This window comes from Triturus cristatus, chromosome 7 (genome assembly GCF_964204655.1).
Source record: "Triturus cristatus chromosome 7, aTriCri1.1, whole genome shotgun sequence".
NCBI classification, from domain to species: domain Eukaryota; kingdom Metazoa; phylum Chordata; class Amphibia; order Caudata; family Salamandridae; genus Triturus; species Triturus cristatus.
In genome coordinates, this window is record NC_140590.1 from 1,642,213,079 (window position 1) to 1,642,240,013 (window position 26,935).

At 45.5% G+C, this 26,935-nt stretch overlaps 1 protein-coding gene across 3 annotated transcripts in view; it reads left to right on the forward strand.

Moving 5' to 3' along the window:
- The window catches only part of PCMTD2 (protein-L-isoaspartate (D-aspartate) O-methyltransferase domain containing 2), a 167,461-nt gene that overhangs the window by 107,307 nt on the left and 33,219 nt on the right, over positions 1-26,935 (forward strand). For all 3 annotated transcript variants that reach the window (XM_085619676.1, XM_085619677.1, XM_085619675.1), the window contains exons 3-5: positions 15,419-15,750; positions 22,839-22,941; positions 25,054-25,225. In XM_085619676.1, coding sequence (XP_085475802.1) covers positions 15,444-15,750; positions 22,839-22,941; positions 25,054-25,225 — 582 coding nt within the window. In that variant the 5' untranslated portion in view covers positions 15,419-15,443. The remainder of the gene's footprint in view (positions 1-15,418; positions 15,751-22,838; positions 22,942-25,053; positions 25,226-26,935) is intronic.

Below are 26,935 nucleotides of genomic sequence, written 5' to 3' on the forward strand. Positions count from 1 at the left end.
ATTGACCTTGAGGCAAAGGCTGAGTTCAGGGGGTCTAGAGATCCTGGTACAGACTCTGTTCACTTCTCATTACATTGCCAGAACATCAAGGACTACTGGTCTGAAATAGAACATGAAGTGTTGTAAATTATAAACTCCGACTTTGAACAGACCGCTCTAGTTGTGTTAGTGTTGGGTGTAGAAGATGTCCCTAAGTTATTCAGGAAGTATATAGTGCTGGCATTCTTATTGGCCAAGTGGGTAGTATTTAGAAGTAGAAGAAGGCTTAGTCACAAAATAGTTGATTGCTTTAAGGATCTCATTGTGTGTAATAATCCAACAGAGCTGTATGCTTGCTTTCTTCCCCACATGCCTAGACCCGGACATATTTGTGGCCCACTGAAAGCGCATCTGTTTTTCTGGGAGGATGAGGCTGGAGCAGTGAAGAACTGCTTCTGATAACAAGACCAGAGTAAAGATATATTAAGTTGTAATGATGCTGTTGGTGTGATCGAGACATCCATCAAAAAATAATGTTGCCTTTAAATGTGATTGTATTGTGTACAACTGAAGGCCTGTTTGTGCTGCTTGCATTGTTTGATTTCGGAGTGATTGCACCCTGTTAAAATAAAATTAAAGATAAAGTAAAAAAAAGTTTTATGTTTTCTATTATGTTAGCTGTACCAAATCCATTAGTAAAACCATACAATTGTTTGTTGTGTTTGCACAGCCACACCTTGTGAACCCCATTTCACGGCAGGGCTTGCTAGATAGATTGTTAAATGTATTCATATGTTTAATGCCTAAGCCAAACGCATGCTGCGCACTCTACATAGCAACATATTCCACTTGCGGAAAAGCCATAATGGCCTTCCTTGGTAACCCCCACTAGCAGGTATACGTAAAGCTGCTACTTGTTCAGCTATGCACACATTCAATTACGGTGCAGAAATTCAGGCCTGACGACCCACAGGTCTACCAAACTGTACTGAAAACACTTCCACTTGTCTCCATTTTGCACACAAGCCACCACGTATGGGATGTGCAGACTTCTTTACACTCTGTGCACAGCTTGTGACCTACAGCATCACATACTGCAAATGGGAAATGTTACTTACGTAGAAATCAGTTTGCGGCTTTTAGTGCTGTAGATTCCCATGCGTCCTGCCCACCACCTGGATGTGAGCTCATGGTAACGCGTGTAATGACCTCTTTAACGCTTACTTGCTAACTGACTGCATAGTGCTATGTATTTCCCCATCTGCACTTTGGTATAGACAAACAAAAAGCGCCACAAGGATGTGGCGTAATGCCCAGAGCTGCCGACTTTGGAGCTGGGGAACCAGGTTTGAGTCCTGGCGTAGGGTCAACATCCTGTGATTCTGGGCAAATCACTTAATCTCCCTGAGCCTACAAAAAAAATATTGTGTTCTTATGTAATGTAACTGGCGCTCCTGTAAAGCGTTCCAATATCTTTGGTTCGAGTTTGTGCTATAAAAAATTCTAAATAAAGACATTTGCATTTTCTCCCTGTATTTAATAGATGTTTTCAGGATAATACACATTTGAATTGCTGAGTGGCAAGTCGTGAAGCCTAGTAACTACTGATTGCTGAAGGCAGATGGTTTATCCCTGCCAAGTTGTGCCAGTCCTAATCTCAGAAATGTACTAGCACAAAAACGAATAAACTGATTTGACAATCTGTTTGCATAGTACCAATTTGTAATGCTTTTTCCTTTTTAGCATTTTCTTTCGTCTTGTCAGTATCCAGTGTGTCTTATAAATAAGCAGTCCAGGCTGCCTTTGCATGTTAATCCTCAAAGGTGGGTGAAAGCCAATGAGCCCTTGTTTTTTCCCTTGTACTGCTGCAGTAAGGTGACACAAGTGGAATGAGAGCTTGATTTCTAGTATTAAATCTGGTGACCAGAGATAAAGGCGACTTGGCACTGTCATAAATTGACGAAAAATTAGATGATGCTCAGGATAGTGTTGAAATATCTGACTTCAAGTTGTTCATCTCACAAAGGTCCAACGTTAGGAAGTGGAGCAACACTAGTAGAGCGCTGTAACAATGAGCTCTTGTCAGAAACATACATGTTCCCAGGGCCATAATACGAGTGCTCCTAATGCCCCATGGTCACTGTGCCTTCCCCAGTGATGTTCTACGAATTGCAGAAAAACATAGGTGGAAAAGGGAATTGGAAAAAATGGATACCGGTGCAACCCTGCATTAATCGTGCCTGTCTTATGAATGAGACAGAAGAGAAACCTCATAGTGGAAATGAATGAGAAGCAAAATGTATTAAGCATTGTTATGATGTATAATCATTTGTCTTAACCTCAGTGCCTGACAGATTCGTACATAATCTGTTTCCATTTATGCAAAATCTTCTAACCAAAGTGATTGATTAGTTATATTTGTGATAACTTCTCAAGTAACATAGTACAGTGCAAGTGTGATGAGAACCCACATAACTTTTCAGGCTACTCCAGAAGTTCAAATGTAATCTAACATGTGCACCAATGTTAAAATATGCGTCTTTTCAAGTATTTTCTTAGAGCACAAGTTATCCGTTGCATTGTTTGCTTCGATATGGCGACTCCACAAAAATGCAAAAGACACACAGTTGATGGACGTAATGCAGAACAAATCAAAACATTCACCCCCAGTCGAGATCTGGGTTAAATCCATCATTCTTTTGCTCACCATGCAACCCCAGTTTAGACCATATGCAAATCAGTCTTGACCCTGTGCCTCATGGGAACAGTCCAGCCTGAACTGCCAAGCATTCACAAAAAACAGAACAGTTGACATGAGATGATGATGAAACAGAAGGGCATAACTGCATCCTTGCTCCCATGGATGCTAACTGCCAAAACTCCAAGATGGAGAAGCAAAGGAAAATGTATACACCCCTCTCACATGGCTAGTACCGGAACAGGAAGTGGCATGTTAGACCACAACACAAGTGCTGGAACTCTGAATCAGTGACAATCAGAAGAGTCTGCACAAGCAACCCTTAAATAGTATTACTGATGCAAATGGAATGGGGACCTTTCTGGCAGCGCCACTTCAGTGTCTCCTCTGCCAGTACGACGCCATGCTAGATGCAAGGCACCTGTTTCCAAACTCAAAGAATAGGGCAGAACGTTTCCTGAGCAAACCAAGAGATAATAAAGGGTTGAGTAGCAACTGTTATGATATTCCTAATAGCTCTGGAGATGGGATCTGGGCCGCATCATCTTTTGAAAGCTAAGCACTCAGTATTTTCCTATAATTTAATCAGAAGATAGCTGTAAGGCCAGTAAGACACATTTTCCTTTTTTTCTAGAATTCGTGCTTGAGATGATGCAGAGCCCAAGGAACTTAACATTGTGATTAGTTGGAACGCAAGAAATTGTAGGCATTTGTAAAGATATAATAGAATCTTTTCGAGATGTGTATGGCTCTAGTCATCACCACCACCACAAATTTCCTCTTATACTTGAGAGGTGTATCTCTGATTAGTTGTCTTATTATCCACTCATTGGTAGTTACCCTTTTTGACCATTTCTTCAGTGTTGAGAACAACCACCTACCTCTCTATTCAATCTATAGGATTGATGTCCTAAACATTTTTGCGCTTGCAAATGCCAGATTCGCAGAATCGGGCCATTTGCGAACACAAAAATGTATTTTCTTATGTACTTAACCCAAATTGTGATTGTTTAATATGTTTCCGAATCGCAATTTGGGTTTGCTAATCGGTATCTGGAAGGGACGTGTTTAGGGCGTCCTTTAAAAATACCAATTCGCATTGGTATAAATTAATGTTTTGCCCTCTAATTGCTGTCGCAAAACATTTATACTTTACCGCCAACTCAAAGTTGGTGGTAACCCATTCGCAAATGGGAAGGGGGTCCCCTTTGAGAATGGTAGAAAAATGTAACTTAAACGTGTTCTTTTTTTTTATTTTTTAACTGCAGTCCGTTTTCCTTTAAGGAAAACTAGATGCGTTAAACAAAAAAAAAATATATATATATATATACACATAATATATACTAAAAGCAATCACTGTGTTCTGCAGGCGTCACCATTCCTGTGATGGCAGAGAATTGTAGTAGGTCACAAATTTCGACCTACCACATTAATATTTATGACGTAGGTCTATTTGCGACCCACTAAATAACCCCTTTGTCATTAGTGATAGCGATTGCCATACCAAATAGCTATTTGATAATCGCTATTACTATTCTTCGTTCATCTAGCCCTAATGTACTTGTACGTTTCTGGCTCATTAAGCTTTTTGAGCATGTTGTGTATTCTGTTGTTGAAAGAATACTTCATTTAATTCCAGTCTGGAATCTGTATATCGATCTGCTCTGCCCTTGCATACCACACTTCCTTGATCATTTTAATGTATATGTGTACTACAATTTCTGTTCTTCTTTCTGAGATTTTGCAGAGAGCGAACTTGTATGGATAGCTGTCCTATTTGACATTTATCTTCCAGCCTCTTACAAGGTTCATCTCTTGAAGAACCGGGATATAGATAATTGATTCAAGGGGGTGAGCATATGTTTTAGGCTTTCTTTACATGTGATTTACAATAACCAACTAAGAGTGTACATGCGTCTTAATTTTGCAGTGGCTACAGACTGATATATTTAAAAGCAAACTTTGTGAAAAGGCTCTGTCAAAAGTATCCTTTGTGACCACTTAATAATTAACTGGACAGAAAAGAAAGATCAATAAAATGTCAGAAACGGGGGAGGAGCCTAGCGCGCAACCAAGATGGCCGCGTAGGTGCGAGGCTCCCGAGGACCTCCGCAACCTCCTACGATTATCCTGAAATTATCCTGCCCTGGATGAGGGGACTATGTTGGTGAACCTGAGCTGAGGTGGCACCCGTTTCCCGCTTCCGAATCGGACCTCGGACACCGGAGTGAGCACCGATTGAGGTTTGCGGCCTTCCCCTCGCCGGACCCCGGATTTGCGCTGTGGGGTGGTCCAGTGACAAAGTGAACAACAGCGGCAGGCAGGGCCTGGCGACTCGCGTACCCCGCACTTTCACTTTCGCATTCACACCCCCTTGTCGTCTCTGCGAGGTTGGGTCGCGGAGCCCTTGGTGTTGGTGTGGCCTTGCTGGGAGACCCTGCAGGCTGTGATCCACCCCGCTGCTCTGAGGGGGCCCCCCCCCGGAGCTCGTGGCCCTGCTTTCCTGCCCTACACGACGTGGCTGGTGCGACTGGGAGACTGGTGGCCATGGCCACGAAACAAGATGGAGACCGGGCAAAGACCAAATCGACCCGGCGTGGCGCCGTCCATCAGGCCAACAGTATGGACCGCTATACCCTCCAGAAGGGATCTCCCGATGGACCGCGCAAGTCCCCTGAGAGCCCTCCTGATGCCCCAGACCTGCCCGCAGATCTGACTCTGCGTGATGTCATGGGCGCCATTGCCGAGATGAATGCCTCGGTGGGCCAGCGGTTTGATACACTGGCGCAGAAGATCGACTCGGTCCTCGTGGATGTTGGCCTGGTGAGGGCCGATCTTTCCAAAACCAACGACCGAGTAGATTCTTTGGCCCACACCGCATCGGGCCTAACGACAGATGTGGCGGCCTTGCAAACAGAGGTGCGCCGGCTTAGTCAGGCGAGTGCGCTTATGGATCGACGCCTGGAGGACTCCGAGAGTCGGGCACGGAGGAACAACATCCGCATTATCGGGGTGCCCGAGGGACGCGAGGAGGCGGCGGCGGATCTCTTTGTGGAGGACCTGATTGCTACCCATCTCCAGCCACGGGGGCTGAGCAAACTCTTCGCTGTGGAGAGGGCCCACAGGGTTCACGGGGGAAGGCCGAAGGTCGGAGCCCCTCCGAGACCTCTCATCGCCCGGATTTTCAATTTTCGGGACAGAGACGCTATCCTGCAAACCTCCAGACTGCATGGACCGGTCAAGCTTGACAATATGGAGGTTAATTTTTATCCTGATTTCACCCCAGCGGTCCAGAAGCAGAGACTGAGCTTCCTAGGCGTCAAACGCCGACTTCGGGACATAAACCTCAAATACGCCATGCTCTTCCCAGCCAAGCTGCGAGTGGAGGTGGATGGTCGCACGCACTTCTTTGATCGTCCCGAAGCGGCCGGGGACTGGCTGGATACTCTGCCCGGGGATCGTGATCGGGGGGGCGGGGGGGGGGGGGGGCGGCGGGGGGAGACGGCACGCTGGATCGGGACTGAGGGTCTAATATTGGGCCTCACTCTGGACGAAAATGATGCCACTTTCGATTCTGCGTCAATTTTTTTAAGTTCCCCTCCTGTGGAGGTTGTGTTGGGTCTATTGGGGGTTCTCCCTCCTCCTCTAGGGGGTCTAGTTAGTCTAACTATATATGGGGCGACAGGCACACTGCACGTTGGGGGGGCTGTTCGGGCTCATGCAGGGGTGCAGGGAGGGGGGAGTTCTGTTGGGGTGGGTGGGTAGGGATGGGGTGTTGTTCGTTTTTATCACAAGGCAAACGTATTTTTGTGTTAGTTCTAAAGTGCTCTCCGGGGGACGAATGATGGCGTCTGTATATGATGGGGGGTAGGGAATTAACTTTGTTGTCTTGGAATGTGAATGGACTGGGGGACAGGATCAAACGAGGTGTGGTCCTGCAGTTTTTGAAGCGAATCTCGCCCGATGTAGTCTTTCTGCAGGAGACACACCTCATTGGCAACTCCTTCTGCGCCATGAATCGGCGTGGCTATCGCCTAGTGGCTCACTCGGGCTTCACGTCTGGCTCAAGGGGTGTGGGCATCATGGTGAAGAACTCGCTCCCGTTGGAGATTGATGAGGTGCTCCACGATGACGGGGGACGTTACACGGTCTTGGTGGGAAGACTGGAGGGCAAAGTGGTTGTCTTTGTGTCAGTATACATCCCACCGGGGCTGCAGTCGACCACCTTTGCGGACCTTGGGCGCCTTCTCCTTGGCCTTCCGGGGGGGCTTTTAGTTGTGGGGGGGGATTTTAATGCGGTGGTATCTGGGACTGTGGATCGTCACCCCCCTAGGGACCTCCCCCGGGCACCGGCGTGGCTACCCGGCCTCTTGGATACATTTGGATTAGTGGACTGCTGGCGTTTAAAACACCCCACGCAGCTGCAGTACACCTTCCACTCGGGAGCCCATGGTAGTCTCTCACGACTAGACTATGTCCTTGTCCCGGCGGCCTATGTTGGGAGGGTGGGAGAGGTGCGCCATTTGCCACGGGGTATTTCGGACCACTCCCCGCTCCTACTGCACTTTGATGTCTTTCCGAGGGGTGAGGGTAGGGTGGTCCCAATCAATCCTTGGTACCTGCGCGACCCCACCATTCGCGCTGCATTGATTAAATCCCTTCAGCGATATTTTGATGAGAATGTGGGGTCCGTGCCTTCGGCTGTACCGCTATGGGAGGCCTTCAAGACAGTACTCCGAGGGGAGGCCCTATCCCTTATTTCCCACGCCCGGAGGCGCGAGCGGGAGGAGGTGACCCGGATGGAGGCTGAAATAGCCGAGTTGGAGGGTAATTTAGAAGGTGGGGTGACGGATGCCGCATTACATGTCCTCCAACTCAAGCAAGCGGCCTATAGGGCCCTCGTCACGGAGGCGGCCAGGGGCCTCAGTAGAGAGCAACAGGGGCGACTGTATGATGTGGGTGATAAGGCTGGTAAACTTATAGCGTGGTTGGACAAAAAAGAGAGAGCGAATCGTGTGGTCCCGCTGATTGAGAAAACGGATGGTGTGTGTGTAACTGAGCCAGAAGAAATCGTCTCCTGTTTCGCGGATTATTTCCGTGGGGTGTATTCCCCGGTGTCTCCCTGCTCGAAAGAGGATTCCCGTGCCCTGCTCAGTGATATCGCGCTGCCGTCCCTTTCCGGGGATGACAGGGTGTCATTGGACGCCGCTCCCACCTCCGACGAGATCGCCCTCGCCATACGCTCGGTCGCTTCCGGCAAGGCCATGGGTCCGAATGGTCTCCCTATCGAGTTGTACAAGTTGCGACCGGATACGCTGGCACCCCACCTCTGGGCTATGTTCCTGGCGGCACACTCTGTGGGCTCCCTCCCGCTGGACCAGCGTCTGGCTACAATCGTGGTCATCCACAAGGAGGGGAGACCTCGGGACCGGGTTACATCCTATCGGCCCATTTCGCTACTGAATGCGGAGCCCAAGATTCTCGCCAAGGTACTGGCCAATCGGCTGGTCGGCGTGGTGGGCGATTTGGTTCATCAGGACCAGTCTGGCTTTATTCCCCATCGCAACACAGCCCTTAATCTGCGGCGTTTGCACGGTGTGCTCGCACGTGCCCCGTTCATACGGGAGCCGGCCATTTTGGCGTCCTTAGACGCCACCATGGCGTTTGACACGCTTGAATGGCCATATATCTGGGCGATGCTTGCGAAGTTTGGATTTGGCCCAGGGTTCATCAGTTGGGTCAAATTGCTGTATTCGGGCCCATTGGCGCAGGTGGTGGTGAACGGAAGAGTATCGGCTCCCTTCGAGCTGGGCCGGGGCACACGGCAGGGCTGCCCCTTATCGCCGCTCCTCTTTGCACTTGCCTTGGAGCCCCTGGCGGAGTGGCTGCGGTGGGAGCCTTCCGTCCGTGGTCTCCGCTGGACCCCTGAGTATGAGGACCGCGTATCCCTATACGCTGATGACATCCTCTTGTACCTAGCTTCCCCACGTAAACCACTCATAGTTCTGGTTGATGTTTTGCATTCATTCGGTCGTAACTCCGGTCTGGTCATCAACTGGGCTAAATCGTGTGTGTATGTTCTCTCCGGGGAGGCTCCTATCCTCCCGCGGGGCTGTCCGATCCAGGTCGCCCCGCAGGGATTTAGGTACCTGGGTGTCTTCATTACTCTGGACCCGGAGGCTCGGTATGATCGGAACTTGCTTCCCCCCCTCCAGCGTCTGAAAGAGGATGTCGCGCGCTGGCGGCGTTTGCCGCTTTCGCCGCTCGGCTGGGCGGCATTGTTTAAAATGATGTCGCTGCCGCGTTTCCTGTATGCGTTGCAGAACACTATGGACCTCGTCCCAGCGCGCTACTTCCGCGAAGTGGAGAGTTTGCAGCGTCTCCTGTTCTAGGACGGGAGGCCACGTATTGCCCTGGCTAAGCTTATGCTCCCATGGTATGACGGGGGGATTGCCCTCCCGGATATCAAACGGTACTATTGGGCCTCCCAGCTAGCTGCGATTAATCAGGGCCTATATGGGCCCGCCTTAAACCCGGCGTTTGAAATGGATAGGATGCTACTTCCAGGTGGTGACTATAATCGAGCGCTCTACTCTAGCGCGCCCGACGCTCGCCTAACGGGCCCCACGCGTGTCATGGTGCGAGTGTGGCACGCGGCCAATGCAGCTATGGGGTGGAAGGACCGTTTGACCCGGGCGTCACCACTATACGCGTCCGAGCGGTTGGGCTCCTTGTGGACCTCGAAGGGCTTTGAGAAGTGGGACTTAATAGGCATTAGCAAAGTGGGGGATCTCTGGACGAGGGGAGGCTTTAAAACGTTCGAGATGCTGCAGACGGAATTTCAGTTGCAGGGCAGCGAGTACTTTCGGTATTTGCAGGTCCGGCATGCGCTGGGCTCCGTCTTTCCAGACGTTGCCTCCATCCCGGAGTGTTCCCCCCTGGAGGATAGAGTGCTGGATGGACACGTCCCTGACAGCACGATCTCACTGATCTACAAAAAACTGATCAACGACCGCTCGGACTTGTTGACGGCCCTTCGTGAGGCTTGGGTAGCCGATGGGCTGGAGCTGGACGACGAGGACTGGATCGCCGCGGTGGCCTCCCCGAAAGAGGTGGCCATACCGGCTCGCCTTCGTTTCGGCCAGCTCAAGATACTCCACAGGGTCTACATGACGGGGCCAAAGCTCCTGCGTATGGGCTATGCTGAGGACGGTTTGTGTAAGCGTGGGTGTGGTGCGCTGGGGACTTTTCTGCATATCTTGTGGGAGTGCCCGGAGGTGGAGGGGTTCTGGCATGGTGTGCATGAGGTGCTGCGAGTGGTCACGCATGTGGCGCTGTTGCCCGAGGCGAGGAGATGCCTGTTGAATGTGTGGGAGCCTACCGATTACTCGGTGACGCAGACGTGGTGGGTGACTCTGGGGTATATGGTTGCCAAGCGTGATATTGCCCAGCTGTGGGGATCCCAGAGGCCCATGGATATCTTGTGGGAGTGCCCGGAGGTGGAGGGGTTCTGGCATGGTGTGCATGAGGTGCTGCGAGTGGTCACGCATGTGGCGCTGTTGCCCGAGGCGAGGAGATGCCTGTTGAATGTGTGGGAGCCTACCGATTACTCGGTGACGCAGACGTGGTGGGTGACTCTGGGGTATATGGTTGCCAAGCGTGATATTGCCCAGCTGTGGGGATCCCAGAGGCCCCCGACTGTCTCGGCCTGGAAGGAACATATGGATTGGTGCATGTTTCGGGAAAAGGTGGTGTATGTGGCGAGAGGTAAGCCTGCGACATGGGTGAAAGTGTGGGGCCCCTGGAACGCCTACCGCGGGGGAATCTGTGCTCCACCGTTATTGCCTGATCCGTCGCCGGCCCCGTCCCCTTAGCCAACTCATCCCCCCGGTACCTGGGCATTAGGTGTACCCAGCCCTAGTTCTGATCTCTCCCCCCTCTTGAGATTCCTATGGATGGCTAGGATCCCCCCTCTAGGGGAGCACGTGTTGCTATTTCCAATTGAGGATTGCCTTGTGGGTTTGTTTGTATTTGTTGTTCTTTAAGTTTAAAATGGAACCGTATAGTGGGGTCTGGATAGTGTGGCTCGCAACGATGTTACCTCCTGTGCATGCTCAGCCGCAGCACCATGTGTTTTATAAATGTATATCGTATGCTCCTTTCATTGCTAGCGGCCGGCCGGAAGGTTGTAGGCCCATATTTGTATATTTTTGAGTCTTGTAATAAACGGTTTCGAAAAAAAAAAAAAAAAATGTCAAACAGCAAAACCTCTTGTGCAAAACATTGAACTCCCCCCGTCTCTTCCTCCCTATCGATCCTGCTTATGTGTTGTGGTTTAAGTGGGGGTATCATCCCAGCCCTCTTTATTTACTTTGGACACACGCACTCTGAATGCCTTTGAGTGCCATCCTTGTGCATTACAGACCATGCATAACATAACATGATCCACAGATACAACATATCCGGTTATGCCCTCTGTAGTGGCTGACAATTCAAAAGTTCTGCGCTTTTTTGTAAACTGTGGATTTTGTGTGCCAGGATTGTTCTCAGCTGGACTGTTCTTGAGAAGCACTCACAGCATTCAAAATGTAAAGGCAGAGGGGTGGCCCTTAAAGCGCAAAATATGTTTCTGCGACTCATCATTTCCAGATAGGTGGGAAAAAGAAACCTCAATGCTAGGACTTTGACTTGACTTCTAGAGTCAAAGTACACACTGCGCAGCAACTGCATTGCAGTATCAACAGGTGTCAAAAGTGTGTAGAGAATACGAAGCATACAAGGAGCCGAGCGGTAAATGAACAATCTAAAAGATTTGTAATTTTACAATAGAACTTGCTGTTTCTTAACTGACTTGCAATATATATCCTATTGTTAAGGTATGGTTAGTCTGTAATGGATCAATTAGTTTACTCCTTAGAGTACAAACAGGCCAAGGTCTATCTATTCCATAGTTTGGGAGAAACGTTACCCCTTTTTGGTCTTTATGGGGAATGGATAATGCACAATAGGTAAGTGTAATAATAGCCAGACATAGCAAATAACTAGTTGTAATATTACAGAACCTACACTAGATTTGAGAAGACTACATAAAGAACAAATTGCAACCCGAAGATTACAGGCAACCAACATTTCCCTTTCAAGCCTAAAAATATGTTGAGTCCCATATGATAAAAAGAGTAATAGAGCTCAAAATCCTGGTAATAAACGTTATTCAAATATTTGAGGTCATGCCTCAGTTGTTACTAACATTTTCTGTTTTTTGTTTTAATCTATATAATTTTAACTGTAATTTTTACGTTCCTGTTAATAAGAATCAGATTAACTTTTGATGTAACAGTCCTTTAAATGTTGGCACGGTGTCATGCTGTATCTAAGTTTCTAAACCCGGCCACCTCATAGAGTAAGCCTTTATTCCTCAATTTAGTTATCCGTGGAGATGCATGTGCCCTATGAAATCAAGTTGGTAGCTAATTGGAGTGTAATAGTATTGTTTGGTATTCGGATACCCAGTAGTAAACAAGAGTAACCACATGTAAAACTTCCCAATAGCCACTGTCCTTGGACCACAAGAAAGGGGTTTCAAGAGAGCACATGTACTTCCTACCAGAGCTACAATACTTTTAATGGACCTGTACTGGCACTTCTCAAAAGTAATCCGGCGCTGTGAGAATTGAGTATTACACCTTCTTACAGCTGTATGATTGTGGCAGTCAGCCATAGAGCTGTACCGGGTTACACGGGTCATTGAAAGTCTGCTCCAGTATTTGCTTGGATCTGTAACAAGGGAGCAGGACTTCAATGGGCGGCATAGCCTGCTACAGCAGGCTATAAGGCTATTAGAATATTCCACCCTATGCCGGTAGAAGTCCTGTTTAAATTTTTTTTTTTTTGATGAGCTTCCTTATAAAGACAGGGTGTTTAAATCTCTGTGACTCTGAAGCTTCTTAAGCTGTCTGAGCTTATGTAGAAAGTTGGTGTGGCTTGTTAACTTTCAAAACAGGGTGATAGCTGTGCTGTGGAAGTGGTCAACAGTCAGCCCCAGATTCTCCTTTGTCTCTCCCAAACTCCTTTTCTCCATTCAGCAGAGCTGAGGCAGACACAGGTGCTGAGGAGAATTCCAACTCCTTTCTGCCATTGCTACATTGACGCTCTAATCAACGGAAGGAGTCTAGGGAAGGTTTTCTGTTTGCTCTCACCCCAGCCTGTGCCGCTCTCTCATTCTAGTGCATGATCCCCATGCCGTGTGGGAATGCAGGGGAGAAGGAAAGATGAAGGTTGTAGATCAAGGCATTGCAAAATTGACAGCATCAGGCCTACACCGGTGTTTATAGTTAATTGTTGCTCCATTGACTTCCTAGGAGCTGTCAACATTCCAGTGTTCTAATAAAGCTGAAATTCTCATTATCTCGTACTGCTCTGCTAATCAGTGTGTAATTATCACAGTTCTTTATTGCTTCATCCCTTTTTAGGTCTCGCCTGAGCCAGCGCATGCGCTACTCGGAGAAACATTTTGTAAGCGGGTTTTCACAGTGCTATCTCAGGCTTTTGGTGGCCTCAAGCTTGCGTGCACGCGTGCAGCCGCCATCTGTCTTTCCTCCTGGCTGCCTTGCTCGCAATCACTTTCGCGCGCACCATTTGCTTGTTCTTTACTTTTGCTACAATCGCGGCACCGGCGCTTTACCTTTAAGTAAAGCGCCGGTGCCGCGATTATAGCAAATGTAAAGAAATAGATGTTTTTTTCTATTTCTTTACTCTTTCTATAATCGCGGCACAAGTAAAGCGCGGGTGCCGCGATTATAGCAGAAGTAAAGAAATAGATTTTTTTTTTTATTTCTTTACTTTTGCTATAATCGCGGCACACGTGCTTTACTTTTAACATTAAAAGTAAAGCGCGGGTGCCGCGATTATAGCAAAAGTAAAGAAAGAAATGTTTTTTTCTATTTAGCGCTAGTGCCTCGACAGTTGTTGCTTATTTTTTATGCAACTAACAACCATTGACAAAGCTAATAGTATTACGTTTTAATATGGAGGTTTAATTTGCTATCGTGCCCCATGGAATGAGTATAATCCTCTAATTCATGCCTTGGCATATGCTATAGTCCAGTGTAGGGAGGCAGAGGTGGAAGGAATCCCATTTAATGTTCCTTCTTAAATTTCCAGGCCTGCTGTTGCTCTGTGGAAGACTAGCTGAGGAGGAAACTTATTACACGAGCACTGGGTACAGTCATGTATTTTTATCGAGTGTTATAAGCTTTGGTGGCTCCGGATTAGATCTCATTATGAGAGTGGAAAACTTGTTAAATATCCATGAATTGAACAGGCTTTCTTTGCAAATATGCTGGTCGAAAAAGATCATGTTATTGGCAAAGTCTCACCGACAGCCTACTACCATTTTATCAAACTGTGAGGAGGATGGCCAACCCCTTCCATTGCTGAAGCATAGAATAAGCACTTCCGTACTGTCTATTAATACAAACAAGCTGACGCTCATTTATCTCTTTGACACCGTTTGATTAAAAGAAAGAAAAATCCAAAATTGGTCAGTCTTTGATGCTTTTAAAAGTTGTCTAGGATTACATCATACAAGACTGAGGAAGTGGAGAATTGTGTATTGATATTTGCATCCCATGATGTAGAGAAGATAAGGTTATAGTCCACATTTGAACGCCATCTTGGAGAGAGCTGACTGCTGCAAAATAGTACTTGTGTTGCTTGTCTATGTAAATAAATGAATCTTCCAAAATACTCACTTATACAGCCATCCAATACAGCAGTGTCACTAAACAGCCTGAAAACGATGCACACTTGGACTCTGGTTTATAGGCCCACTGAAAGAGCACTGTTGGCTGACTTATGTGCTAATAACTTTAGCTGAAATTCAGCAGGCAGCTGTCATAACTTTACTTGAATGAATATCCCAGTGTCTAATTTACAGCAGCAACCTAAATATGGAAGGTGTTTTTCCAACACAGTCTAGGCCAGTGACCTTTACACATTTACCTCATGCATTGTCCTAAGCCACTTTCGGAGTCCAACACAATATGTAGCACAGGGTAAACCAAGATGCAGCCTTTATATTCAGGTTCACAATTAAAGCATAGGAAAAAAAGAGAAGAGTATGTGGGAGGATTAGGAAAGAAGTAGGCCAGAGGATAGGGTATATATCAATTTCCACCTAACGGCCGATGCGAATCTGGGCACAAACACCTGTGCTGATTATACTCACTGGATCCCACAATTCACGCACATTCTGACGCAGCTCATTAAACACTCTGCACACATCTAATTTCCCACAAGAGGGCTTGTAAGTAAATAGCCTATTTAGAACCGCTCTGTGCACTTAGACACTGTGCAGTGTCACCACATCTTGCAGGAGACGGCACATATGCTCTGAGTACTGAACTCCACTGCACTAGGCCAGCAATCAAAATTAAAGCCTAAAAAATAATATGAACAAGCATTGGCATAGCCAATAGGTCTCGCTTTTGGGACCTTATGAGTATTTAGTTATGTAGCACAATATCCAACATCAACTGTTGCATGGCTAAACACTTATAAGGTCCCAAAAGCGAGACCTATTGGCTATGCCAATGCTTGTTATATATTTCAATGATGACGTTTCAGATCTTTCTGAAAATGTCTTGTTTTCTCATCTCAAGTTGTTGGTAAATAAATGATCATAGTATGACTTGTGAATGTGTAAAGTCTTCATTGTCTCTCCTTTTGACAAATGGAACTCAGTGTTTGAACAACACAACTTTCCAAGATGGGTGGAGCCGTGAGTGCCGGAGAGGATAATGATGAATTGATTGATAACCTGAAAGATGCCCAATACATTCGCACAGAGCTGGTGGAGCAGGCCTTCCGAGCCATTGACCGAGCAGACTACTACCTGGAGGAGTTTAAGGACAATGCCTACAAGGACTTGGCTTGGAAGCATGGGAACATCCACCTGTCGGCTCCATGTATTTACTCTGAGGTGATGGAAGCACTGGATCTTCAACCAGGACTCTCGTTTTTGAACCTGGGCAGTGGCACTGGCTATCTGAGCACTATGGTGGGACTCATTTTAGGTAAGTCATTCTTGGTCAGTCATGCAAGTAAAGCAATAACCTATCTACTATTACTTATACTTGGAGAATTACACTCTTAGGCATGCAACTTTACATTGTTTTCTATCTTTTTAAGGCAAGGGATTTTTATTATTTATAAGCACCACTTATATAAAGCATTCACCTTTGTATAAACCCTGAAAACTATTGGATTAATTCTTGAATTCAATTGTTTTATAATTTCTAACCTCTTGAGTGTACACCCTTTAGAATATAAAACTATTTTTTCTGACCTAGTAGTAATCCATATAAAAGAAGTATTTTAATAACTTTATTCGAGTTTTCAGTTGCAGGAATAAGCCAAGCTGAACCATTTGAGGACACATAATATTGTAAAGTTAAAGGGAAGGTAGAGATTTTCACTGTAGTTTTCGGGTGATCCCAAAACCACATTTTTCAATGTTTTGTAATTTGTTACTAACCATAACTGAGAACTCTTTGTTTACATATATTTTTCCGTACTTTCACCCTCCACTGAGACACGGGTGGAGCGGATTAGGGTTTCCAAAGGTGTACTATAGTGTGTCTATAGTCCTCAAAAATGTTAATGAATTAGTGCTGTCCTCACCTGGGTCCCTCGACAACAGGATATTGGGGTAAAGTGAAGGTCTACCCCTGTGATAGACTTAATGTGCAATTGGATTTATTTCCAGTATGATTGACCATGCGCTATAGACCGTGGTGCCATAGTGCTGGCGCACCGCATCCATTCCAGCATTCCTCGGAGACACCAAACATTGCCTTTAGTCGAGACAGGGTGAAGTAACACTTGATCAACATTGTATATACATTTTCTTTGTTTTGAGTACTGATGGACTATTTTTCAGCTCTAGACTATACATTGTACCAGGTCTCCCCCAAAATGTCTGTTTTTATTGGCCTTCCGTTTAGACATGAATTTATTTTCTGACTTGGTTGCACATTACTTATGTAGTAAAACAGACTGGCGATTCCTTTCTTTAATTGCTTGTTAAAAACCACTAATTCTAACTGAGTCAAGTTTCTGGTTACTTCTTGCTTTACAGATTTCGTATTTGCTCAGTGCAACAGTTGAGTTAAACAAAATTATCTCTACTGGCAAAATTACACAACTTGACATGTCTCGATGCTTAGTAATTCATTATTTGTTAATAAATCGTCCATTAAGGGTGGGTTTTAGGAATTCCATTTGCGAAACCCTACATCTTCCATACCATGTCTGAAGTTGGAGTTGTGGAGTAGCAGTGTTAGGGGAAAAATGAACAATGTCATATCATTTTTCTTGGCTATACTTTTCTAATAGTCTAGTGTGGGGATATGGATGCCTCTTACTAGAATATTGGAGGCCAGGATTGGATGAAATCTTTTTGTGGGATCTAGAGCTGGTCTTAACTGGGCTGTCTAATGTATTGTTTGATTTTAGGAAATCCTTATCCTTTGTATAAGTTCATTTTAGCCCAAGCAATCCTACCCAGCCGCAAGATTTCATGTTTCCCCACCTATGAGTCTTTGTAGAGAACATCGAGGAGAGGAGGAATGTTTTATCAAACTAGGCGGATATAAACCGAAGCATTTTACAGGGCTTGCTATCCAGCATGGTACATTATCTTGCAATTATTTTTTTTTTTAACACTTCAGCGGCTCAGAAATCCATATCTCCTGTGATTTAGCACTGTTTATTTTTAAACTGGAGACTGTTGAAAAAAAGATAATTCATCTGGTAATGCTGAAATTGATTTGACTGGGGTCGGTCAGGAAATAAAGAATGTAATCTGTGAATCCTAGAAATTTTCGCTACGCCACTCTGTGATGCATTTTATGTTAAGGTTACTAGTAATGTTTTTTATAAAGGCTTCCATTGACAGTGCGAAGAGGGGACAGTGGGCACCCCTGTCTCCCAATGACGGGATCATTGTGGTAGATTTGACATTTACTTTGATTTTTACAGGTTGGGTGGGGGTAGAAAAATGCACAAGATTTAGCCTTTGTTTTTGCCAATTGCGTTTTTTGCAATGATTTTGACAATTGGCTTGTGTCACATGCCTTCCAGGTCGAGCAAGAGAAGGACTGTTTATTTCTTTTCACTTTCAAGTAAAGTCAATTGCAATTCTGTCTGTAGTATGGGTATTTTAAATAAAGCCTCATTCATATACTGATTTAAGTGCAGGCAATATTGAATGAGAATGAGGGAAAAGTATAAGGGCAAAGACCTCGTCATAATTTAGTAAGGTTATAGGCTTGTATGAGGGGGCAGTTTATTGTCTTTGTCATGCTTCAATATTATGAAGATGGCAAATTCCATCATGGTTCTAGTGACAGATGCTGAGGTGAAAAGAATTATAGACTTTAGAGAGGGGGGCCTACAAGTGGGCCCATGAACGATTTGTAGAACATAGAGAAACCATCAAGACCATCAGTGTTATGTGGTAAATATTGAATGGCTGTTCAAATCTCTGTTGTCATGATTGGGTCTTCGAGTGAAGCAAAGTCTAACAAACCATCTAGCTGAAATAAGAAATCTTTACGCAGTTCGGGATCTAGGTTTTGAGGGTGATAGAGTGCTGAATTGTAAGTCTGAAAAGCTGCTGCAATGCCATTAGTATCATTGTTGTGGAGACCTGCAGCTATATGGTTCCTAGTCTAGAGTTTGTAGGCCAAGGTAACACAACCCTTTCTCATGATATTTCTGATTGATGTACATTATTTTTCTGGCAGCATCATTCATCAGTAGTTGTAGTTTGTCCCGTAGTTTCCAAGTTCTACATATGTTTTAGGGGAGTAGTTGTCTTTATGTTGTGTCTATAACCGTTTTGCCAGGATTCAAGATCTGTGTTTTGTTGTTTAGTGAGTCGTTTAAAGGTAGATGTGAGCTATATTAAGTCTTGCCGAATCACTGCTTCAGATGCAACCTAGCTGGTATCCCAACTAGCCTTTCTATTATGGTTTTCCCTGAAGAAGTGTTCCAACATTTCTTGACAGAATCTCGTAGAGTCGTAGCTCTAAAAGCAATTTCTTTGATGACCCAAGGTTTGCTGACAGAATTGATGGGCGGTGTTACATCGAAGGTCAGCCAGACTAGGTGTGGGCTGATAATACTTGATAAGTTTACAGAAATAGAATAAATGATGCTGTAGGGCTGCTTATTAAGAAGAAACGTATCCTTGTCTGTATATCATGTGTGAAATCCTTATGTTCATCCCTCAAAATATCTAACAAGTCTGTGTAGAAAATGCCATTTATTGCAAAGGAGCCACTTTCGGGTGGTCACCTCCAATTTTGCATTTTTCTTTTTTTGTACTCGCCTCGTAATCTTGAACAGCGTATGTTCTGAGCCCATTATGTGTGTTCTGACCCCTAAAACATGTCCAAATTGGCTTACAACCTGATTGGCACATTTAACTTCCCTATAGGGCCATATTAAATGGTTCAGAAATACGTCCATTGCATGTCAAGTTAAATACCACTTTGACTGCAATATCTATTGTGCCATCCACTCTAGTGGCAGTAAAAACATGCCCCAGGCCTCTCCTGTGTAGCCTGACTGTAGCAGCCTGAACCCTGCTTGCCCATCCCTGTGAAATCACCTTTTCGACAGGTAGGAAAACCTGATGGATGTTAATTTGCAATAGCTCTCCAGCAACTGCCCAGTCTGTATTTGGTCTGAATTAGATGTGGAAGAGGTGTGAGAACTGCTCAAGGCAGAGTCAATGGTCTATGAGAGGGGAGGTATTTTCTTTACCTGGCAGGAAGACCTTTTGGGGGGTAGGCCCAGAACTTAATTAGCATCAAAGGGGCCAGCTCTGTCTCAAGCAAATGTTAGGTGGCATTTAGAAAGCCCCATAGTCAGGCTGGCACCAAATGCGGTGGGAAAAAGTTACCCCCTTAACTGGCTTAAAGTGACCACTGGGTGGGCACACAGGCAGTGCACGGGGGTTTCGCCATCTTGGGATCTGAGGGTGAGTGTGATTGTTTTCAGTAGGTCAAACAACAACTGCTGAAAAAGTGGGTAGGGTTTCCCCATGGAACTTTTATCCCATTTGTGAGGGAGTGGCCTGGAGTCACCCTCACCCACTAGCTGGTGCCAGGCATAAATGTGAAACATCAAAGCACCTCCTCCAAACACTTACTGGACCTGCAGAAGATCAGAACAGAACTTGAACGGCTGTCTGTGACCTGAGAGGAGCCATGTAGAACTGTACCTGCTCCCTCTATTACAGAGGACAAAGAAGTGGATTACAAGGATCAGTTGCCTGCCCTTGTGTGTAACTACAGGGATAAAAGCTGCAAGACCCTTTTCCCTAAAGTGCTTATATAACCAGTGGCTACTGGACTTTGACTGCGACCTGGTTTTGACTTCCACCTGACACCCTGTGAGATTCTTAGTGTCTCCCCTGAGGTCCTGGAACCTTAGAAGTGTACTCTTGTGGTTGTTTGGGCACAAGAGGAAAGTTTGGAAACCTGTCATCAGAGCTTCAGGGGAGTCCACTGGAATAGTTTCCAACCATCAGTTCCGTTGCATTGGATTGACTTTCAGCTTTGTCCAGGTCAAGTCTCTCAGCACCTCCAAAAAATTCAACAAAGTCATCTTCTGCGTTGGGACTTTGAAAATCTTATGCAAGAAATCTTAAAAGCTCTCCCAAGTTCTTCTGCATCCCAGCGGGAAAGGGTTGTTGCAACAGGACCTACCTAAGGATTGCGCTCACAACAGAATCACTACAAAATTTGATGTAAAAATCTGGACTCTGCTAAGCATGGTAGCTGTTGGGGGAAAATCTTAACAGGTTTTAAAAACTAGCCAGTTCTACGTGTAGTGGGTTTTCATCTTCTCTATGAATTTTCCATAAAGTTGAATTGACGTCCTATTGAAAACTGTCAAATTCTGCCTGAAGTTAAGTTTCTGATTTGCTGATCAAAATTTTGGGATTGCATATATTGTTTGCGAATTCATTCAGTTCCCAATATATAAACAGTCGCGAAACCTGCAGAAAGTCTTGCTGATTTGCAAAGAGCATTTTAACAACTTTTTTTCACAGTGGCTCACACTCGCAAGGTAGGAAGTAATCTGGGACGCAAGAACTCCTGGATTAAGTGGTCAGGATGCTAGTGGGATAGAGGATGAGAGATTCTCTAAATGGCTGTGTAGGGACAGAAGTTTGATGCCAATCCCTTCCAGTTCCACCAGCATTGCAAACCAGGTGCCCAACTTTTTACTGTTAATGTTCTTGCCCATAATTATTTTAGATGGTGAGTGACAGCTGCAATTCAGTATTCTGGCCACCTATAGGTTAGTCCTTTACCATAAGGCTCTCGAGGCTCAGATCGTGCTGCCTGTGATGGTGCTGTGCCACTCCAGGTTGACTCACTACTGCCCCAGAAATGATGGAGCGCTTCTGCATAGAAGCACCACCCCACTGTGCCAAAAGTCAGTTCTTTCTGCACCTTAGAACACAGACCTGGAGCTCCCCTTCCACTTTTGTTTGCCTTCCAACGACCATTAAAAAACTGTAGTGTCTTCTGAGTTTGGGCTCAAGGCACACCTCCTCAAGTTATGCGATGGATGGCCCTCTTGCACCTTAAGGTGATTCATGGAAACAAAGCTGTGCATCACCGAACACAAAGAAGAATTTTTGCGCCTTGCATAAGTCGCTCTCCTGCTCCAAGTTGAGTGTGAGGACCCGCTTTTGCTCCAGAGGTCCTTCCAGCAAGAAGTCTTCTTTGGGGTAGAAGTCCTCTGGTAGATCAAAGTCCTAGCAAAAACATAAGAAGGTGAAGCAGGACTTGACCCCATCCTGACACTCTCAAGGACATTTTAGTGTCAATTGGTCTGTCTCCTAATCTCCAGTTGAAGAACCAATCCCGAAGTTGATCCCTAAATGCCCCGAAATATTCTGGATATCGACAGTGCCGCAGCAGATCAGTGCAGCTGTCTGCATGGCATTTTTACCAATACTTTAAAATATGCATAGAGGCTTTGGCTTACCTCCACTCAGAGGAGTATTAAACTCTCGCCTCATGCTATCCGTTGGTGATGTATCATTCTGCTTTCCTGGAAGGCCTTCATTTAGAATGCAGAAAGGACGATTCTAAATCTAAAAAATTGACTTTGCCTTGTCTTCTCACATTCTGTTATTTTTCTCCCGTTTTTTTCTACACAGAAAGCAAAAATTTTTCTTCTTGTTCCCAACATTGGCAATGCTAGTAGGACAGGCTTTTTGATAAACTGCATTGTGCATACATTGCATGAAACAGCATTTGTGAATACCTATTTGTAAATTTGTTGTACATTAAATCTCGACCTATGGGCTTTGCCAGTGCTTGTTTTGTAATGCCAGGTTTTGGTTGTGAATGTTTTGCAATAATCCTCTACTAAAATCTTCATACGGTATTGACTTTTATATGCATGGGTCATTGGTGTACTATTCTAAAATCCTGTGTTTTTCCTTGTTATGAAAATGTTAAGTGTTTCCCCATTCAGTTTGCACAGAAACATAGATTTTCCATTTCATTATAATTCTGTTTTTTATGTATAGATCTTTGCTGCTCATTTAAAAAGTGGAATCCTGCAACAGATAGAATCATAATGCATATGGTATGTTATCAGGATGTGCAAAGAAGTGGAAATATAACCTTGTGTCCGATCAAGACTGGTACGTTCTCAAAAGTGAACGCGAAAAAGAAAAATTGATTTCTGAGTACATCCATCCTGGTAAAGGAATGCAAAGTATGCAGAAACGCAGCTTCTTTTGGAAGCTGTCTGCGCAAGCGTGTTGCCATTTCAGCACAATGTACAATGTTGCTGACATGCTTGTCAGCACTTTCCTAGACGGTCCATTAGTTGCAATTCATGGTGTAACACAGAGAGCTTTCATAACCTATTTAAATTTCAAGTTTTGTTTTCAGCTTTCAGCTGACCTTGCTCTACCGCCTGGAGGAGATGTTTACTTCTTAGAACGCAAAATTTCCAGTATATGAATGTAAAGAATATATTTATGGCAGTGAGTGGTGAGCATGCATGATCCATAAGTTATTCTGGGATACATATGCGCCTGTGTTTACTTTCTTCTCTTCAGGACCCTTTGGCACAAACCACGGTGTGGAGCTTCATGGTGATGTTATCGAGTATGCCAAGCAAAAACTCGATTTATTCGTCCGCACAAGTGACAGCTTTGACAAGTAAGATACTGTTTATTTGGGCGATTTGGAGACCGTGAGTTTCAAGATATAATTGTCTAGCAAAATAAAGTTAGGCTTGTATTGCTTTGATCTGAAATATATGTGCATTTATGTAAATTTAGCAGTGACTGGAACCTTGTGCGATATTGAATTAATGAATAGGCCATTTGTACTGCCCGAAAGCTACCCAAACCCTCCCTTTCAGTTCTACAGTAAGAAGGAGGAGACTTTGTGAGAATATGTGGGAATTGGTTCAGTAGAACTAAAGAACCAAAGCAAATCCCGTTGTCAATGCCACATAATGTAACAGAAAGATCATTCTAAGGTTTTGCAGCTAGGAGGGCAAAATAACGCACACCTTTCCTTACCTGCTTCATTCTAAGAATTGTTAACAGTCGTGCATTTCACTATGTCAAATCCCTGATAGGACGACAATGTTTTACGTTCAATCTTCAGCCTGGGACCCATGCCATGAAAGCACGGTGTGTAATCACTAAGGTCTTAAATTGAATCCTCTTGTTCACTGAGAGCCAGTGTAGGAATCTAAGATGTGGTGCTATGTGTTGATGATGTAGTATTTTCAAAAGTAGTCTGGTTGGTGCATTTTGCATCTGTTGAAGCCACCTAGTAAAACACTGAGAAAGACCAAAATAAAGTGAGTTAGAATAATCTAGTCTGAAAGTAATTGCAACCACAGCAGGTACGCTTTCGCACTGAGACGGGTAATATGTCAAAATCTCTATAAAGAGTGTAACAAAGAAAAACAGGTGCCAGAAGTGGGCAATAAATGGGAGCTGTAGGATAACTGCATTAAAAACCCAAATTTCACAGCATGCTAATGGGGCAAGGCTCAAGGATCAAGACTGCTCACCGGCACACCAAAATTTGTTTCTGTTTCTAAGGAAATAAAGACTTCATTGGCTACCAGTCAGAAAACTGGTGCGTTTTAAATCCTTATGCACCGTGTTCAAGGTCCTCTAAGGAATAGGATCAGAATATCTGAAACAGCGGTTTCAATGGTATACTCCTAAAATAACTCTTCGCTCCTTAGGAGCTAAGATGGTAACATTACCCCCCATTAAAAAAAAGCCAAGTGGGGAGGGAGCAGTTTTATCACCTGTGCTGCTAGGTCCTGTAATGAACTTCCCTTCCATCTTAGAACTGCCACCGACCTCATGGCATTTAGAAAGGGACTAAAAACCTACCTTTTTAACATGTAGTATCTCCATAATAATCTGTGCTCAGAGGGTTGCAGCCAGCGCCAGGACACCTTCGGGTAACTGTTGCGTTTTAGGAATATAACATAACATAACATAACATTAGGCCACCAATCAGGCAGCCAGATGGGTTTAGGACTAACACATATCAAAATCTCAGTTTTATCAGAGTTTTGTTTCAAACTGTTTTTTATCCATTGAGCAACCACAGTAACGCATAGCTTAAAGGCTTTGTGGGAAATGGCAGGATTTTTCTTTTTGTCAATGAGAACATCAGCATACAAAACCACCCTAAGGCCACAGGACTGAACAACTGTAGCTAAGGGGGCCATGTAGACATTAAATAACATTGAGTTGAATGATCCCTGTGGCACTCTATAGTTTAGCTCTTAAGATTTTGAACTTAAGGGAGAGATCCTGATTGATTGGCTTCTTCTGTGAGAAAGATTTGTTTTGTTTTTTTTGTTTGTTTTTTTGCAGAGTTTTATATACGCGAACTTGACCCGAATCCAATCCGGTATCAGAGCGCTTTACATAGCACCAGTTACGTTACATTAGGACACGCATTCATTCTTTGTTAGGCACAGAGTGATTAAGTGTTTTGGCCCAGAATCACAGGATGTTCAGCGTCATTACCGAGACTCGAACCCAGTTTCCCAGGTCCGAGGTCGAGCACCCTAGCCGTTAGGCCAACTCCTCTCCCTATTTTGTTGAGGGCCAGCCCATTGACCCTCGCATATTTGAGGTTTGTGCAAGCAAGATGATGTGCCACACTGTGTCGAATGAAGTAGTGGAGTGACCTTGCTCCAAGCTGAACATAATCTGTTGCTGATATTGTTGATAAGAATCATGTACTGCTTATATCAGAGATTCTCCTGATCCCATTGTTTTCCAGATTTGAGTTTTGTGAGCCCACATTTGTGGCAGGTAATTGCCTGGACATCTCCTCAGACTGCTGCCTCTATGATCGAATTTACTGTGGTGCTGGTGTCCAGAAAGATCATGAAGACTACATGAAGAACCTCCTGAAGGTTGGGGGGATTCTTGTCATGCCGCTTGAGGAAAAGGTCAGAATGCAGATTGCTTTTTTTCAACTACATGTGGCATTACAAGTTGTGTGTTTGTGTGTTACCCCCTATGGCCATGCTTCCCTTCTTCCCAGAAACAGTCTGTTTCAAAGTCTCCATGTTGCACCTCTAGCATGTTCTCATGGCACTGCTTGTTGGGGGACATGGTATTTGTCCAGCATGAGTGTTGTAGACCTAAAATGATAACTGGTTTCTTTGCTTAGTGATGGGCCATCAGTTGGTACTGTTGGTACTAAATAAAATAAGAAGGTGTGACACTGGTCCCAACAGTCGATTCTTTATATCCTGCTGTATTTTGTCAGCTGTAGACGTTAATGAAGTGAGAGTCCTATGTAAATCACTATCTGATAGAGACTGTTAGTTGTACATTCCTTACCTTAGAACCTGGTGTCTGGAGCGCAACCACGACCTGAAGTCGTGCTCCGAGTGCCAGGCCATGAACCCAAAGGCTTTGCGGGAGCGGTCCTGAAATTTGCTGGTGGCCCGGCACTCAGCTTCGCGCCGCTCCCGTTCTCATTTGAGGGGAAGGTCTTGAGGACGGGCGCGGAACCCAAACTCCTCGTCGCACTCAAAATTATTAGGGAAGTCAGGGAAGTCAGGCAAACACAAGAAAAAGTCAAAGAAGCACAGGCATTCTTTGACTTCTCCCTGTCTGTCGGCCGATGTGGGACTCCGAGCATCGTCGCTAAAAAGCGCTGTCTCCGAAGCCTCCTACTGAGATGACTCCACACCTCCCCCGCCTTTCCAGGAGTTGGAGCGTCTCCTGCCCAAATTCAGAAATTTTATGAAGCTCTGTACCTCATTTTTTGGGCAGGCTGGCTACACTGGTGCGCCTTCGGGCCTGGCGGAGTCGGTTGGGTACCCTAGACCTTTGATGCCAGCAGCTTCAGCCTGACTCTGGAGGGCCCCCTTGAATCCGTTTTGGGATCCGGATTGACGCCGGTTGATCTCACTCGACCTCCCTGACGACGACGCTCCCGGGGCTGACTGATCGGCATCGGTTCCGACGCCGGATGTGACACTTGTCCCTGTGTTCATTCCTGGCATTCATTTTGGGCCAGAAGGTGAGGAGAAGGACTGGGAGGGGCCGCTGGACCCCTTAACTGACCAGCGTGAAGGACCGGACTGGCATTCGCTAGGTGATGCTAGTGGTCTGGACAATTTCCTTGACACTAGCTTGCTTCTCCCCCTACCATGGCTGCGGAAGAGGGGGCTTCCTATGCTGTGGTGGTGAGGAGGGCAGCCGAGGTTCTCTGCCTCAAGCTCCCTACTGTGGCAGTCAGGACTAACCTCCTGACTTAGGTGCTTCAGTCTGCGGCTTCCATTTTCAAACCCCTTTTTTCTGTTCAATGAGGATCTCACTGACCTCCTTCTGGGGACTTGGTCCAAGCCCAGCACAGGAGCTCCTGTGGATAGGCCCTGCTCAGTGCAACCCAGCATTCCTGACCCAACATCCCTCCCTTGACAGCTTGGTCATCCAAGCCTCATCTTCAAAGGGCGCATTCCCTTCTGCTCCTCCAGATAGGGAATTCAAGAAGCAGGACCACCTTGGGAAGAGGATGTTTTCTTCCTCCACCTTGGCATTGCAGTCGGTGAATACTGCTTGCCTCTTGGGCCGATACTCCTATACTATCTGGGATAGGTTGCGCAGGTGGTGCCTCAGTGTCAGGAGGTGGCCCGGGCCGTTCT